Below are 18025 nucleotides of genomic sequence, written 5' to 3'. Positions count from 1 at the left end.
GAGCAAAGATTACTGCAGACGCTGACTGCAGCCAGGAAATCAGAAGACGTTTACTTCTTGGGAGGAGAGCAATGACAAATCTTGATAAAATAGTGAAGAGCAGAGACATCACACTGACAACAAAGGTCCGCATAGTTAAAGCAATGGTATTCCCCATAGTAACCTATGGCTGCGAGAGCTGGACCATAAGGAAGGCTGAGCGAAGGAAGATAGATGCTTTTGAACTGTGGTGTTGGAGGAAAATTCTGAGAGTGCCTTGGACTGCAAGAAGATCAAACCAGTCCATACTCCAGGAAATAAAGCCAGACTGCTCACTTGAGGGAATGATATTAAAGGCAAAACTGAAGTACTTTGGCCATATAATGAGAAGACAGGATACTCTGGAGAAGATGCTGATGCTAGGGAAAGTGGAAGGCAAAAGGAAGAGGGGCCGACCAAGGGCAAGATGGATGGATGATATTCTGGAGGTGACGGGCTCGAGCTTGGGGGAGCTGGGGGTGGCGACGGCTGACAGGAAGCTCTGGCGAGGGCTGGTCCATGAAGTCACGAAGAGTCGGAAGCGACTGAACGAATAAACAACAATTATAGCACTATCAGAATGGGGAAAACCTGTAAGCCCAACACATAGGGACTCATTCCACAATAAAGCCAGAGTGGTATGCCATTTGCAACACTAAAAAAAATAAATGATTGGACATGTCCCTGCATGGCTGAAGACAACAAGTCTTGTTGCCACAATGGGTTCAAAGAAAGTGTGCTTCATTGGGGTGCAGTCCTATGGGTTGCACCCTCAATGATTGTAAGCCCTCAGACTCGGTGGCTGATGATCATGCAATGCAGGGAGGGAAGACTGGTGGAGGTGATCTTTGCCTCCCTGTCCTCCCGCCCTGCATTTTCGCTAGCAGGGTCTTTTTGCCTGTCTAGTGAAAGCACTTCAGAGGGGTAGGGACGCAGGTTGGAGAGGCCTCAGGATAGCTTGTACCCTGGCCTCTCTGGTCTCCTCTCCTCCCCACCGACTGAAACACCTCCTGTTCCCCCTCTCTGAGGTCATGTTCCCAACCTTGGAGAGGTGAGAGGGAGGGGGTTAGATTGTGGATTTCCCCCTTTGAGGGTCACTGTCTCTGGCCTCAGATCTGGGAATCCAAAGGATCGGATCTAGGGGCCTAAAACACTGTCTAGGGGGCATAGGATTGCTCCCTTGGTCTAATTAGTGGTCATGCGCTATAACTATTAGACATCTGTCTAGGTATTATGCATTTCGGTCAAGAAAGACAGTCTGCCGCTGCAAATGTGTCAGTCCTGTGTTCTTCCCCAGTTATGATTACATTTTGTACTGTTGCATTTCTGCCGACATTCTGTACTCACACAAGGAGCTCAAAACAGCACCTAACAAGCAGAAGGGAGCAACCTTTTCATTACTATTCTGTCTATTCAACTAAAATTCCATATTTCCTTGAGCAGCTTGTCTAATTGCCAAACGTTTGCCACAAGGCTGAAGGAGGTTCCTAGATTTCCCAGTTCCTTATTTGAAATACAGTTGCATGAGCAGCCCAAAGAAGGTCCTGCAACGTAAATGTCCTTGCACCCCCAAGGAAGCTCTGGGCTATCATATATCTCCATGGTTGGGAGACTGTCCCCTTTGAAGAAGCACCAGCAATATCTCCCATCACCCACAAATCAGCTTTGGACACCTGAATGGCACAAGTTCTCTCCACCTGAGGTGGGAGAGAACATGTACCAGCAGCACTTCTGCATTGTGCCCCTTCCTGCTGCCACATCATGCCCCCCCTTCCCCCTCACTCGTCCCTCTTTCCATTTACCTTTGATGTCACTAGGTTGACTCTATGAAGAGCTGCGCAACTGGAAGAAATGGCTGTGGGGCTGTCGTGACAGCCCTGCAGCCACTTCTTCCAGCCGCATGGCCCTCCATAGAGCCAACACAGCAGCAAAGGTAAAGGGGAGCATGTGACAAGGGAAACAGAGGGTGGCTGGCTGGCTGCTCCAGAGAGCCCTGCCAGCCGCTCTCTCACAGTGGCAAATGCCACAGTGGGAAAGCCACTGGTGGGGCTCTCCAGAGCACTCACTGGAGGACAGTGGGTCCTTCTGGAAGGAGTGGGGAGGAAGTGGGATAATTTGCCTCTGCCACCTCATGCAGGCACCTCACCCTGCTTCATGGGAGGGCCAGCCCTGAAATGACATAACCACACCACATGGAGTTTGTTCCTGACAAGGTGCCTTTGCATCATGCCTGGCACAATGCTTTGTTTTGGCATGGGCTCAGCATGCTTGACAGTGATTTGCACAAAAAGGGTTGGGCTGCCCATGATACTAGAGGGTCTCCGAGAGGGCAGTTTGGAGTTATTTCCTTGCAGTTCCTTATTTATTTAGGTTACAAGACCAGGAGGGAGGATAACTTTTCCTCCTGGTGGACCCCCTTCTTTATGTGGGTTCCCCAGGAAAAGAATTTCTGATAGGCTATCACCTATAAATCTCCTGACACATCCTAGTCTGTCCAGATGCTTGGGGAGTTTCTGAGCCCTATTGCCAAGGACCCCTCCCTTCAGACCAAGGAAAGAAGAAAAACCAAAGAGCTTAGCAAAACCCTTTAAAAAAATCTTAAAACACAAGTAGTAGCTTGTAACCGTGTGGTCTTTCACATGGGGAAGAGTTCATGAGAAATCCCTTTTAGAACAATGCAGGCAAATGTCCAAATATGAAAAAGAGTTAAGTGTGGTGTAGTGGTTAGAGTGTTGGACTGGGAGCCAGGAGATCCGGGTTCTAGTCCCCACTCGGCCATGGAAGCTCACTGGGTGACTTTGGGCCAGTCACAGACTCTCAGCCCAACCCACCTCACAGGGTTGTTGTTGTGAGGATAAAAGGGAGAGGAGGAGGATAATGTAAGCTGCCTTGAGTGCCTTGCAAGAGGAAAAAAGGCGGGATATAAACGCAATAATAATAAATAATAGGAAAAAAAGATATAAGGGCAGGGGGACAAGAAAGGCAACAATCACACACATGCACAGGATTCCAAATAAAAATTTAAAAAGCCATTCTGACTCATCTAGTTGCTTTACCTACCTGACTAGAGTCTTGAGTCCTACAGCATATGCCGAGTTCATTGCAGAGAGGATGATCCGAGAGACAGAGAGACAGCATCTGGCTTCCAGTTAGATGGTATATAGGAAGCTCTAGCAGGACTGAGGGAAAGTTTTTTTATGCAGGAATCTCTGCTCAGTAAAATCCAGCCCCTTTGCAGAGACTGACGGTTGATCAGTCCAGTAACAAGATAGCCTCCATTTCTGATGTCAGCGGTCTAGCCAGCAAATCAGAAAACTACCTAGTGGCTGGACCCACCTTCTTAACGACTGTCACTTACATCTCCAAAAGCCCACAGTGATTGGAACCAGTCAGCTTATTCAAGAAAAGCGATTAAGGTGTTGTTCCCATCTTGGAAGATAAATAAGTGAGATAAGGCTAGATAAAACTATTCAGGTCACGTAGCAGGGTGTTAACTGACCAGATGCTCTAGGGGGCACTGCGGATCTTTATTAGAGGTAGGGATTTGTCACAATTTGTATGTAGTTTTTCAGTGATCAGCATAGGAGTAGCATGGCTAATCTTGGGCAAAACCAAAGCATAGGCTAGGCATGTTGGGGAGAGTCTCCCAATGATGTGGATTTATTTTTTATTTTTTTTGAGGAGTGGTTATGTGGGGTGTCCTAAGACATATTTTGGAGTGTAAAATCCCCAGCTCCTTAATGGTGTGTCCAGGGGGCATCGTGCCTTCAAGCACACTGCACAAAAGTACTTTTGACCAGAGGTAGTGCTGGTACATCTAGAAAGGGTCAGTCTCCCAGCCATGGAGACGTATGATATAGACTACATCTTTCCCCAACCTCCAGATGCATTGGACTAAAACTCCCACCATCCTCAGCCAGTATGGACAATGACTACACTAGCTGCAGCTGATGGGAGTTGTAGTCCAACACACCAGGTTGGGGACTGCAGGGGCATCTACGCTTCTGTTCCTTATTCAGGCTGCTCATGGAGCTCTGTTGTCAAATAAGGAACAGGGAACTAGGAACCACCGTCAGCCTTCGACTGTTCCCATAGTTTGATTTTCCTGCCACTAGGGCTCCATGAGTGCTACGGCAACATGAACTGGTCATTTCTTGACCTTCCCACCTCAATGAACCTGGTAAAGGGTAGTTCTACTTTGGGGGGGCAACATGTTAAAACAAAGTGTATTTGCTAAGCACTATCATCTTAACTTCCTTTTCCTTGTTCGAAACAAACTGGGTGTCTTCAGCCTTTACTTGTACAGCAGTGGGAGAGAGCGGTCTTCAAAAATTGCCCCTGGAAAAAAATAAATGAGATGCAAGGCTGCAATGCCAAGAAAGGGGCAGATCACTTTTGCCAGAGGTCTGAACTGATCACATGCAAAGGGCTTTGGGAATTAAGCTGAGAGCCCCCAGGAATTAGGCCAAGAGCTACAGGTTGCCTACCACTGCCATAGATATTTGCCCAAAAGTAAGTCGCATCAAGCTCCCTGGAGCTTACTTATGTGTAAACATATGCATGACCAGGCTACACAAGTGTTTCACCTAGGTGGAATCATGCTCGTTACAACACTTGTAATGACGCTACACTGCAGAGTTTGGGACTGTAATCCTATATACACCCCTAGCTGTTCCTCAACAAGTTCTATAATCTACCTACACAGTCACTTTAGATGTATTCCTTTGGTTTTTCTTTCTAGTGTGGAATTCCTTTGCCCAAGGGCGGGGAGCCTGTGGTCCTCCAGATGTTAAGACTAAACATCATCCCTGATGCATTGCCCATGCTGGCTGGAGTCAATGGGAGTTGGAACCAAAAACATCTGGCGGTTCCTTACTCCTGCTTTAACTGAATGTCATCCTGCTGTATAACCCAACAGGGTTGGACTCGATGGCCTTGTAGGCCCCCTTCCAACCCTACTATTCTATGAACCCAGTGCTCCCGTTTATTAATGTAATTTTCTATTTTAATTCTGTCCTCTGCAGGATTTGGCATTGTCGTTTTGTATTCCTAACAAATTAGATGCTCTGACTTCTTCATGCATGTTGTTTATGAGAACTATAAATAGCACAGGAAGACCCACAACAAATCCCTTTGGAAACACCTCTTGCTCCTTCCTCTTCAGTTCATCAGTGATCCATTCACAGCTACATTTTGAGCACCTTTTTCTAACCTGACACGTACCCACTTTACAGAAGGCAGCCCCTTCAAATTCACATTTTCCCATTTTATTTACAACAACACTATATCTAGAATCATGCCAGAAGAGAAATACTCAGAGCTTCTTCTGTGCTTAAGAAACATCACCTATTCCAGGCCATTTCAGCATGTAACATCCAGCCTGAAACTCTTCCTCCTAATCCTTCTCCAGAGATTCCTGGATATGCAGGACATTGAACGCCTTCAGCTGATAAGAGTCAATGCCGGTGGATACAGTGCTGCTAAGTAATGAGGAAACGATGCACAGAACAGTTATTTGGAATAACTTTGAAACATGCGATTATGAATCAGGCCTGTCTATTTTAACTGGAAGGGACCAACGGAACTAGAAATGCAACAGAGGAATCCCATTTTGGAAAGGGAAGGTTTGGAGAAGGGAGGTGGTTAATTAGCGAGGTGAGCTGGACTAGGGAACTCTATGCCCCTAAAAGCAGGCAAGAGTTTCAACGGTAATAATCAACAGTGCAGACATTATGTGCAATGTGAATGCCAAGCAAGATAATTCAGCCTGAGGGAAGTGGCTCCAGGCCTAATTGGATGTGTAACCACCAGGCAAGCCTGCCTCAACCTTAAGGGACAGCTTTTGCTTCAGTGGAACAAACGCAGGTTGACTTTCCTGCCACCGAAGCGGCATTCTACATTTAGAAACCACAGCAGAGGTAACCTGCTCTGCCCGGATTGTTGCTGAGCCCCCTCCAACGGGGGCACAGACTTGCACTCAGAAGCAGCACCAGACCCAAGTCTGGCCATCAGAAGGATCGCGCACACAGCATGCCGGCGGCAACCACAGCATCAAGGCAGGAAGCAATAATGGCACAGTCTCGAATCCCAGCACCAGCAGAAGGGGATCAGTTGAGGCAGCAATTTAGCTGTGATCCCACGAGGCTCTTTAAAATTAGACTGGAAGACAGGCCATGGTGGAGGCGGGGGGAGGAATGGGGGGGGGGAGAAATTAATTAAAACCAGCATACAGGAGGCAAAACCCAAGTCGGACAATTAGAAGCAATTCCAGATATTGGTCACTGGGGGCCTGCCAGATGAACTTTGCAGAGCCTCTTCCTTTTTCTTTGCCACTTTGGTAGAAACACATGTCACAGCAAGATCCAAGAATAGTTCAGAGAGCAGTGTTCCTTAAGGCATTTGAGAGGGTTCCCCAAAGAGATCAGTAATGGCAGATAAACTGCAGAAAAGGCATTTTGCCTACCACCACCGACCTTCTCCTGTGAGTTACAGATGGAGATGAGGGTTCTGTTTGTTCTAGAGCACATTCCCAGCTTACACAGGGCGATGGTGAGCCTCCACAGATCTGGTCAGTACCTGCGTGAACAGAATGTGTGTCCTGAAACACAAGTGGGCAGAAGGTAGAGCTGTATTTTATTGTTTTAACTTGTGAGATGCCCAGAATTTATTTATTTATTTATTTTTATCAAAGGGTGACATCTACAATTATTAAAATTAAAATCAGGGCCAAGTGGTATATCTCTGGATGAACTGCAAGAGTTCATCAAGGATTTCCGACTCCAAAGTGTTTAACAAAAGCAACAACTAAAACATTTCTTCTCTGGGCTCTCAAACTAGGCTACTTGCATGAAGAACGTTTGAGGGGGAAACCAGGAAAGGGTGTGTGTGCATGTGTAAGAACTGTGGGTTCAGCTCTGGTACTAAAAATAAATCCCTGGGTTTCGCATGTCCCTAGAGGCACCTGTTCCTTATTTCTTGAGTGTAAGCCTGCCCCTTTCTTATAGCACAATCCTGTGGGCACCTACTCAGGAAGAAGCCCCATTGAGTTCATATGGACTTCCTCTCAGGCATGTGTGTATGCCTATAGCAGAGATGGATAAGTATAAAGTATAATACTTATTATACTTATTTTATACTCTCAGTATAAAGCAGCTTCCTACATTCCTATGATCTAGAACATGCCTCAGAATCTTCCGTAACTTGCAGGAAACGCACAGAAATTCCTCCATATTCACGTCGATGCAGGAAGCATTGTCAGAAGCTTGAAAGTCATTGCCACAGAAAATCAGCAGCAATAGATTAACATACAAATGTACCTGGCTTTGCTGAGGCTGTGAGCTTCTCTGAGCAGGAAGCGGCAATTATTGAATTTTACAAGTTTCCTTAATGGCTATTGTCACTGTGCCTGAAACTCCTGATGCCCTTTCCAGCCACAACAAGGGGCGCTCGGAGCTGCACGAAAGTAACCGCATCGCAGCATCCTGCCCTGAACAGGAATAAAACCACAACTAAAGGTTGCCAAATAACTTCCAACATGTGGTTTTAAATTACTTCTAATTGCTTTAAGCAGCTCTAATTGAATAAGCCACCCTTTGGCTAAACACAGCTGCTATTTAATTAGAAGATACAGAATGAGGCTAAAAGAAATCAAAGGGGCCCAATTATGAGCCGTGCTCATAAAAAAAATAATAACCGTGCCCAAAAGTTGTTATTCTTGCTGTGGTTGAGAAGTATTGCTTCCCTATGCCCCCTGCTGGCCACAATAAAATGTAGCAAATGCTTTTAACTAGAAAAACACACATACACAGGCAATTCCTCAAGAGCCCTTGGATTACAACCACGCTAGAGGAAGATGGGCAAACAACAAGAGGAATTTGATGAAGAACGGCAATATGCCATACCTCTCCTGCAACAGGATGACACACGGTGGAAGGAAATTTGGGCTCCAATTCAAATTGTATAGAGAAGTTGCTTGAGGAGTTTAAATAAAAGGCACCAGAATGTGGTGAAAGCTGGTTTAACAAGCCCATCAAAACAGCAGCTACATTTTAGCAGACAAGGAGAAGGCTAGCTAACCAGCTGGTATTTTACCTTTTTGTTGTTGCTGTCAGTAATCATACATCAATTAGTGTGTCAGAATCCTCTATGAGCTTTCTTCTCAGGGTGCACCTATTACGGTTCACATACGGTCAACTGCTGGCAGGGACATAGCTGTCATTCATCCTTACCTCTCCATCAGCATCATCTCGCCACTCTTTCTTGAATTTCCACAAAACCCTGTGGGTAGGGTGGCCGTAGCTCTTGCTTTACAGAGGACAGTCCTCTATTCAAAGGGCTGGCAGAGGACAGTCCTCTATTAGAAGGTATCCTGTTTGATGGGCTGCCCAGTCCAAGTCAGGTTTAAAGCCAAAGAACCGTCAGGAGGGAGAACAGGGGCCTTGAACTTGCCCATCAACAGTCAGCACCTGGGCAGGAGATGGAGCAGGGACCCAGGAAACCTGGGCAGCCTCCGCACTATGATGAGATATATTGTATTTCTATTTAAATTCTAGCAGTTCAGCAGTTATTTCTAACTTTGCATCTCTACATCTAAACTGGCACCTGCAAATTTAATGCAAATCAGTGTCCTTTCTTGGGGGGTGATGCGTAAGTGGCCACCCCAGCTGTGGCTGGACATCTGATGCTGCAAAAAAAATCCATGTTGCAGGCTTTAGTTCCCCCTGCTGTCTGTCTGCTGCAACTGCAGCCAGCTCCATTTATGAGCCCAGCCAAGAGCAAAGGGATCACAAATGCTCATTTAATGTCATTTTTTTTTTCAAAGTTAAAAGTAACTGCGCTCACAGGCATAGCCTGTTAGGTAATGCGGGTACTGCACTCCTCTGAGGAAAACTCAGTCAGCGAGTCATGTCATATTCATTGTTCGGAGCTAGGAAAGACCTCTGCCCCAGTTAGATTGGCTGGAGACATGGGACTTTTTTTTTTTTTTAATCTGCCCCTGTCGTTTGGATCACTTGATCAAGAAATCAAGAGCCATTTGCTGTACCAACATCCTGATGTGGTGCCCCGACCCTCCCACTGCAGTGGCTAGATTGCAGGTGCATTTCAACTCTTACGAGTCTAAATAGTGTAATTGAATTGAAATGGAAACCTAACCACTATACGAAGGATGATAAACCCTGTTCCTGTTCTGCTGATGCACCCAAGGAATGAAAGCAACAACAACAAAAACTTCCTGCAGCAATGGATTTTGACCAAGAAAATCCACAGGAAAGAGCCAAGCACACCCGAGGGCATTCATTCTTCAGCCTGCTACTTCCTGTGTGAGACAGAGCTCCCTTGAAACACATGGATCCTACAGCTGAGACTGCTTGGGCTCATGAGGCAATCAAAGCCTGCCCCCATCCTCCACCAAGCCCAGCACAAGATGGCAAAGCTCCAGCATACTTAGCAGTTAAGCAGAGATAACATAACATTGATGTTTTATTGGCAAAGGAAGGATCAACACTGAGTCCAGGCACTGTGGGGGGCAGAAGGAGCAAGTGGGCATGCAGTCCATTCTGAAAAGGCAACGGTATCTTACGCTGGCCCGGCCCCTTGCTGCATCCTCTTCATCAGCTCCTCATCCTGCATTGAGAGCTCTGTCAATTTCTTACCCATGCGCTCATGGATGTCCAAATACTTGGAGACGCAACGATCCAGGCACACAGACTCCCCCTTTGACAGCTCAGCCTCCTTGTAGTGTGGGGGCACACACTTGCGATGGCAGGCATTGGTCATTCTGGGAGAGAATGAGAAAAGGAGAGGGCATGAGAAAACAGCAGTCTTTGGGCTGTTCCAACTCTGCTTTATGTCCATCTAAAACAGAACACCCCACAGTTCTTACCCAAAGCCTTCATAGCTACAGCTCTACTGATGCCTAAAACCAGCAGTGTGCAACATCTGGACCTCCAGGTGTTGTTGGATTCCAATTCCCATCAACCCCCAGCTTGCATGGCCAGTGATCAGGGACAATGGGAGCTGCAGTAGAACATTTGGAAGGCCACAGGATCACCACCCTGTTCTACTCTCCCAGTCATAACCCTCATCAACCGCCACTTCCCAACTGTCTCTCCTGACTGTCAACACTTGCCCACCCCCACCCCCACCCCGCAAAGAAAGGTTTCCTTCACTGAGTGCAGGGCTATTTCTCCTGTTAATCAAGTGCAAGATTCTCAGTTATTTCCCAAACCATAATATATCAGCTTAAAATAATAATCTTTTATATAATCATACTCAACTATGTAAACCACATCTAAAACCTAGCCCTGTCCATTTTGGAACAAACACATAGCCCAATTTACAGAGAAATCATCAGGATGTTTATTAAGACAGACAAGAAGTACTTTCAAATAGGCTTTCCCGCTTCGCAATCATTTCCAGGTACATCTGAGTTGCTATGTCCAAATAAACATGCATAGAATTAGTCTGCATAACTGCAATCCCTTGCACACTATCGTGGGTGTAAGCCCCATTGAACTCAGTGGGACCTACTTTTGAATTAATGTGCACAGGATTGGACTGCATGTCTTCCAAGGCTAGCAGAATATGAATAACTATTTTTCCTCCTATTAAAGATTGTAGTAGCCAGAGCGCCTGCCCAACTCTTTTCTCTTATTTGGTAAGTGAAAATGATCGCTTGCAACACAAAGAGCAGGTTTTGTCAATGCAGCCTTCCAGCAGGTAAGGATTTCTTGAACCCATCCCTGCAAGAATCCAGCAACTCAGAGCCAGTTGGGAGATGGTAAGCCTATTTTGGGGTGAGTCACAAGAAAAACAAATAGATATCACAGAAATGAAAATGCCAAATACAATTTATAATCTAAACACCAAGACTTCTTCCCATACTACAGAACATTCACACAGTGCCAGTCGCTTAAAACTACTTCTAAATGTTAAGTTCAACCAGAATAGCAAGGAAAAACTATCTTGGAGGCTTATTTCATGGTACCAATGCCTGCAGGAAGAGCAGATGATCTTGTGACAGGACCAAAGCATCCCTCTGGATAACACCGTTGGATATACAATTTATACAAGGTTTATAAAGAGTATAAAGAGGTTTATACAATTTTGAACAGAGAAAATTTTTTGCCATCCCTCATAATACTAGCACTCAAGGTCACCCAATGAAATTGATTGACAGTAGGTTTGGGATGACAAAAGGAAGTACTTCACACAATACATGAGTAACTTATGGAAATCTCTGGCACAATATGTGGAGCTGGCCAATAAATTAGATAACTTAATTAGGCACATCCATGGAAGACAGCCATTGATAATCTCATCAGCTATGATAGTTAAACAGAACCTCCATGTTCACAGGTAATTACCTCTGCTACCAGGTGCTAGGGCAAACAGCAGGGTAAGGCTGTTGCTTGTGTGTCCTGCTTGCAAGCTTCACAATAGGACTAGATAGAGCCTTGTTCTGATCAAAAAAGGCAATGTTTATGTTATTCAGTGTCAGCCTTCCCCAACCTGGTGTCCTCCAGATGTGTTGGGCTACAACTCCCAGCATCCCCCAGCCAGTCATGACTGGCTGGGGGATGCTGGGAGTTGTAGTCCAACACATCTGGAGGACACCAGGTTAGGAAAGGCTGTTCTACACAATGCCTAGTAAGTTAGTGGTATTAAAATAATACAATGTTTGGTGGAAAGAAAGATCCTAGGAAAATGTCTGGGGTGCGTGGAGTAAAGAAAAGCATAAACCACAGCATAGAACACCTGACATTATACACCCCTAGAACAGCACCTTCCTCTCATGTTGGAAATTTCAAGTATGAGTCCTGTTAAAGAGAGCCCTTGTGTTCGTGATTCGTCAATACCTATTGTACATATCAGCCATCATCTCCACTTCCAGCTCAGCTGCCAGCTGCTGCGCCCGCAGAGGATCCATTACACCTTGAAGTATTTGTCCTTGATGCTGCTGGAGAATGCAAAACATCAGAACCCAGTGACTCCACTTACATATACATGTACTCGCACACAGTCACCAAGGTTGCTACTTGGTCAGTAGTTTAGAATCCTGCTCAGTTTCTCAGTGCCCAGGCCTAGTTGCGGTCCACGAGGCAGTAAAAGGCAAATAAACACGAGTCAGCCCGTGCCCCTCCTCCCACCCTGCCTAACAGATCAGTGCCGTGACAACAGGGGAAGTTGTTATTGTACTGACCTGAAGGGCAGAAGTGGGGGGCTGTCCTGGGAGGTCTCCCCCGAGGTCATCAGCACTGTGTTGTTGCTCCTCCTGGGAGATGGTGGGAATAAGGGCAAAAAGGTTGGTCGGGCGCTGCGTCGTGTTTGTTTGCAAAAGTAAAAGTGGCAACCCTGGCGAGCAGCCCTCTCAGCCAACACTAACAGGGGCACCACCCCACTCACACGCAGAAGGCAAATCCCGCCCCTTCCCCCTCGCCCCGTCTCTGTGAGCTGCTCCCCCATGAACGCCCATCACCTGGGCAGCACGCCTTCTTCCCCACTGGCAAAGCTCACCTTCAGCTTCAGGCATCAACCGGAAACACGAGGAAGAGGCACTTCCGCCTTTCGCTCCACTCCCTCCTGGGATGCCATAGAGACTTCCGGGAAGGAATAATGACGCCTTTCAGGCAGCTGCTGTGCGCCTGAGGGAGAGAAACCTTCGACACGCGCAGCCTGAGTGAGGCGGCTGACCCCGCATCCGAGGCGCAGGCGCCTCTGCGGAGCCGGAAAGAATTCCCGTCCCTGGGAGGGCTTAAACCATAGAGAGCTGCGAGCCGGATGTTTGGCTGCGCCACGGCCTGTGTTGCCATAGAGTTTAAGAGGAAGTGAGCATAGAGAAGAAGGCGGCCTTGGGGCAGAGTGGGAGCCTAATTTGCTGGGCCCGGGTCAGCTCCGTTTGGCACGGATTTATCAATGAGCCCTCCAGTAGCGCTGGAGGTTTCTCAGACCTGTCACTAATGCAACGTGGGAAGCAGGAAACTGAAATGCAAGGCGCCGTATGGTGCCACACTATGGGTAGCGTATAAATGGCCATCTTGAGCCATCCTGAGGCCGCTTGCCCACCACGTGAGGGCTTGTTGGTGCCTGCATGTAGTATTTACTTCACGTAGTATTTAGTATATTTCTGGCCCACCTTTCTCTAAAGCAGCCTTCTCCAACCTGTTGCCCTCCAGGTGTGTTGGACTACAACTCCCACATGGCTGGGGGATGCTGAGAGTTGTAGTCCAACATATCTGGAGGACACCAGGTTGGGAAAGGCTGCTCTAAAGACGGACCTGGGTGGGGAGGCGATTACACATCAAAATATATTGACTATTGCCAGGTAATAGGAAAGAGCAGCAGCCCACAGAAAGGTTTGTTTTTCCTCCACTCCCTTATCTGAGCAAGGTGCAGAGCAGTCCTATGCATGAAGGTTTAATCCACAATAAGTTCCACTGTGTTCAGTAGGGCTTACTCCCAGGTAAGTAAATTGTATTGTCCACTGCCCTGGAATCTGTTTAGATGTGGAGCTCTATATAAATGTTGTAAGTGAATGAATGAATCAATGTCTATAGAATTGCAGCAGTTCAGAGCTGGAATCTTCCCTTCCTGGGTTGTATATGCAACTGAGGGCAAATCATATTTCAGGATTATTTTGCTCTCAGAATTATGACTACATAGGTATTTGAGCTGTAAAGAGCAGGCTTCAAATGCTAGCATAATCAAGGACTTGCTGATGTGGAGCATCACAGCAGTGTGCCTTAAACGGTGGTTGTGTGAGCAAATTGATTCTCGACAGTGATTACTTTCTGAAAAGATGGCATGTTAATTTCAACCAGAAATATGGGAATGTAACAAGCCTTAAAGGTTGCAATTGTAGGAATACTTACTTGATAATAAATCTCATCCACCTTAGTGGGACTTAGTTCTGAGTAAACATGCACAGAATGTTGCATGCTTCATTGAACAGTGGAACATCTTGGAAAGCAAACATTTATAACAGCAGGTTGTAAGCTTCTATTTGATGTATTTTTGCTTCCTATGTTCTCAACTCCAGAGGCAAGGTGCAAGCTTTTCATCCACAGCTAACTGGGCATTTAAATATAATCAGAGTCTTACAGTTATGCTAGTCCTATTTGTGGATTTAATGAAATTCATAAGCTGACACCTTTGGAAGCTATCTAAAACGGTTCCATCTGTCTCTTCAAGTGCAAGTAGATGTTTTTGCTCTCCTACAGACTTTTGGTAGCCTGCCCAACATTCAAAGGCAGCCTAATAAAACCCCTTGCTGCATGTATGTAATAGTGTCGTGAGAAGAGGTAGATATTAATCACTGAATGCACAACTGGAAGATGCCCAAATACTTGGTGACTTGGGTCCAGAAAGAGCAAGATCCCATGGAGACAGCAAACCTTTGTCAACATTTTATGTACTCTGTACTGATGCTTTTGAAGGCAGATGGGGAAAACTGTAGTCCTGCTGCTCTAATACACCACCTGCATCTGCTATCCTATTCTAAAGCTATTTGGACAATGTTTCCTTAGGCCTAATTAATGGCTTCCAGGATGAAAAAGGAACCCAGGGGTTTAAAATCTAAAATCACAAGGCATAATGCTTTGAGAATAACCATTAATGTTGGGACTTTAAAACTGTCCCCTGAAAGTTTTTCTCCGTAATTTCTGCCCTGCTGCTTAAATGAGGTGAGGCTCGCTTTATGAAGGTCTCTTTCTGTGTTTTTTCTGAACCTGCAAGGAGGCAGCCTAGAGAGGACAGTTTGTCTGCATGACTACTTTATGAGGCTAGATGCTTCTCTGCATTCTGAGTTTACTGTCAATCAGTGTTGAATTAAATTTGATTTGATTTATTGTGTCTGATTAGTTTCTGCAGTGGCAAGTGGTATGTGGGCACAGACAAAAGCTGTATTTGTTTGGTTCAGGATATACCACCCTGAAAAGGGGCAAATATCCCCTTTAAAACATAACATGGTACATGAAGCTTGGGGACAGGAATTGTGGGTTGGTCACATATTTGGCCATTAAGGTTGGACATGGGGACTGAGCTGGACTGCTCTTGGGTCTTGCTGCCTTTGTGCATTTTGGCTGGCACAAAAAGTGCCATATCAGGCATGCCCATTTGGGATGGAGCTGTTGTTCAGTCGTAGAGCACATGCTTTGCATGCAGAAGGTCTCGGGTTCAATTCCTGCAATCTCTAGTCAAAAGGATCTCTAGTAGCGGGTGATGGGAAAAGGCTCTTTGGCAGAGGGCTGCTGCCCAAGTAGATAATTCTGGGCTGGATGTACAAATAGCCTGGCTGTTTAAAAGGCAGCTTCCCATGTTCCTATGAGTTAAGCTAGATTCTAGTTTTGTTATTTCATACACAGCTGAATAAATCTACACATGGGGTTGTGCTATTTCAGTATGTGGAGAGTGTGAAATTATGGACAATGGTTTCCTGTCTTAACTATATACGTTAATTAGCTCAACAGTACTAAGATCACCAACGACTGCTGTTTTGGTCACTGTGCTTATTTACATACATTAAAGATCAATTGAGTTGTCACAGACTGTACAGTTGGCATTTCATGACATTTGACTCCACTGTTATAATTCTTTTCCTTTGTACCCATGCATGTATGTTTGTGTAACATACACCAGCTAGCATAGGATAAAACCTCATGCATCTAATAAAGTGGACTCTAGTCCATGAAAGTTCATGCCATACTAAATGTGTTAGTCTCAAAGATGATACCAGATTCTTTGGTTTTTGCCGTGGTCTTAAAGAAAGGAAACATTTTTGTACTGGACCTCCCATGAGCACGCAAGTCTAGCAAAAAATAGGGTAAAGAAATAATCCTCACTGATAATGCAATGTGATAGCCATTTTGGTACAGGAAAATGTACAATTCGCTGCTAATTAAGAAGCAGTTACAAGAACCAGATGCATAAACAATGTAAGTCCTACAGACCACACCATGCAACACAGAGCTACAGCATGTTGTAATCCTTAGATTCCGCTCCTATGACAATCTCTAAATTGTCAAGGGAAGTACCAATGCTGTCATCCAAAGGTTCATATTTATTTTGTCTTACCCATTTGTTGTTGTTCAGAAAGACTTGAATGCTGAGCAGTTGACAAAAGACCTGTAATTGGTTGCTCTCTCAAGAATATATTTACATCACAGGCTTAAATTGGTTTAACAGTCATTCTGTCTCCCCAGGGAAGCTTGGGACCCAAAAGTCTTGGAGACAGGAAGGGAAGGGGGCTAGGGTCACAGAGGGTAAAATCCAATTAGAGTAGACCCACTGAAGTGAATGGGACTTATGTTAGCCGTGAGAAACTGAAGTCCCATTCATTTCAATGGATCTACTCTTAGTAGGCCTTGCGTTGGATTATACCCAGAATTCATAATACCCTCAGTAAACTACATTTCCTAGGATTCTTTGGGGAAATCACTAAACTGATGTAAAACCTGGATGATACTCCTCAAATTTTGTGATTGAATTCTCACTTGTTTTCATTCCCCTTTGGTCATTTTTGACTACACTGTTGTAAAATGGGAACCTGATCCATTGAGCTGGGAAAGTCAGTGTTGGCAAGATGCAGTCGTTTCCTTTTCTGTTATATGTCATCTCAGTTCATGAAACCAAATGGCTTGCCATGGGCCTTGAACATAGACAGCTGCAATTCAGGTGAACTGTATGAAGCATGTCATTGGAGCCATTTCCATCAAGGCTGAAAATTTGACACCCATGTGAAAACTGGCTCAGTTTTCTCTCTGGCTACATGGAATCTGCTTTTTTGTGGACCTATCAGAGATCTGAAGCAAAAGGAGCGGCCAATGTTTCTTGAGGTGGTTTGCAACTATTTGGCTGGAGCAGACCTGCATGCTTATATTTAGAGGCTGAGGAAACATTATTGTCATGCAGCAGCTTTTAGTGGCCTTCTGTGCTTTTATGTTTGGTAAGTAATTTGAGCCTAGCCTTGTGTTGCCTTGTTATGCAAGGAGCAAATAAAGCAACACCTGCCATTTCTCTGCTGCTCTTTAGCTGACAAATGTCTGCTGTCTGTCTTGGAGAAAAATACACCCTTGATCACTTTGGTTACTCTCCATTTACTTAGGACAACACACAGAGGCCTCCCCTCAATCATACAACAAGTCAGACAAACAGCTGGGAATATAAACAATGTCTCCAATCAGTGGAACATTTTACTATTAGAGTAATCACTCAGAGAAATCCGAAAAGCAGATGAGAAATCGATAGAGGACAGCCACAAGGCATCAGAAGGCCCGGTAGGGTAGACAAAAAATAAAAAACCCATGACTGGGGAGAAGGTGATCAGGACCACCTATATGTTACAGTCACCAATCTATCATGTATGATTCTTCTATGCTTGTACCAGCTCTGGGAGATATAGCACCAGTCACAAGAGAGCTTTCTCCTGCCGTGACAGATGGCCCTGCCCAAACAAAAAAAGTAGTTTGTTCAAACAGGACAGGAGCAAATGCAAAGCTTCATACTATGTTGCAAAATCTGCCAATCCTACTGCAAGTGGGGAAGGGGCATGTAATATAAATTCAGGGCAGTCTTCTGTTCAGGACACAATCCAATTCTTTCTGCTCTCTACTACTCCCCAGTTCCTGCCTCTGTCATGGCCTCATTTTAGGAGACCAGTCAGTGCCCAGTTTGGCCACAAGGTGTCAGAGCTGCTTCAAAAATGAAAAGCAGAAAGGGTGATGGGGCATGTAGTGAATTGGATGCGTGTTATGCTGAAGAGGTTAATCCCATAGTTTTCACTAGGTTTTCACTGTCACTCCAGGAAGACATTTTAATAGGCCTCCAAGGGACAGAGGCCTTGGCAAGCGATTCATTCAAGCCATGGGTTTCTCCCAGCAGAGGACTATCTCAGTTCAGTTCCCATAGCAATGTTTACAGCAAACATGCCCTGCCAGGCTGCGAAAGATGCAAAAAAGGGGTGCGGACAATATTTGTGTAGCTTGCGTTGCCAATGAAACATTCTTTGGCT

The 18025-nt window shown here is 45.5% G+C and overlaps 2 protein-coding genes across 10 annotated transcripts in view; one reads left to right on the top strand and one right to left on the bottom strand.

The window, feature by feature from the left end:
- Nucleotides 1-6640: 6640 nt before the first annotated feature.
- TIMM10 (translocase of inner mitochondrial membrane 10) lies at nucleotides 6641-12566 on the bottom strand. 8 transcript variants are annotated; one of them, XM_084860497.1, is made up of 4 exons: nucleotides 12497-12566; nucleotides 12221-12292; nucleotides 11877-11977; nucleotides 6641-9796 (listed from the first exon to the last, which is right to left on the bottom strand). In XM_084860497.1, exons 1-4 carry the CDS (start codon nucleotides 12548-12550, stop codon nucleotides 9595-9597), a joined length of 429 nt encoding a protein of 142 aa, XP_084716623.1. In that variant the 5' UTR covers nucleotides 12551-12566; the 3' UTR covers nucleotides 6641-9594. The 8 variants fall into 8 exon arrangements, with proteins under 8 accessions (XP_084716623.1, XP_084716624.1, XP_084716629.1 ...); XM_084860498.1 differs by having other exon boundaries at nucleotides 11877-11974; XM_084860503.1 differs by having other exon boundaries at nucleotides 12535-12566.
- Nucleotides 12567-12681: 115 nt separating this feature from the next.
- Nucleotides 12682-18025, top strand: part of SMTNL1 (smoothelin like 1) — a 29383-nt gene continuing 24039 nt past the window's right edge. Inside the window, exon 1 of one of the 2 annotated variants that reach the window (XM_084860491.1) lies at nucleotides 12682-13480. The gene's annotated coding sequence lies outside the window, so the exon portion shown is untranslated. The remainder of the gene's footprint in view (nucleotides 13481-18025) is intronic. The other variant, XM_084860493.1, reaches the window with a different exon arrangement.

The sequence above is a fragment of the Heloderma suspectum genome, chromosome 1 (genome assembly GCF_057233095.1).
Source record: "Heloderma suspectum isolate Gila_16-S chromosome 1, 16-S_ref, whole genome shotgun sequence".
Classification (NCBI taxonomy): domain Eukaryota; kingdom Metazoa; phylum Chordata; class Lepidosauria; order Squamata; family Helodermatidae; genus Heloderma; species Heloderma suspectum.
This window is presented reverse-complemented; position numbering and strand designations above follow the sequence as displayed.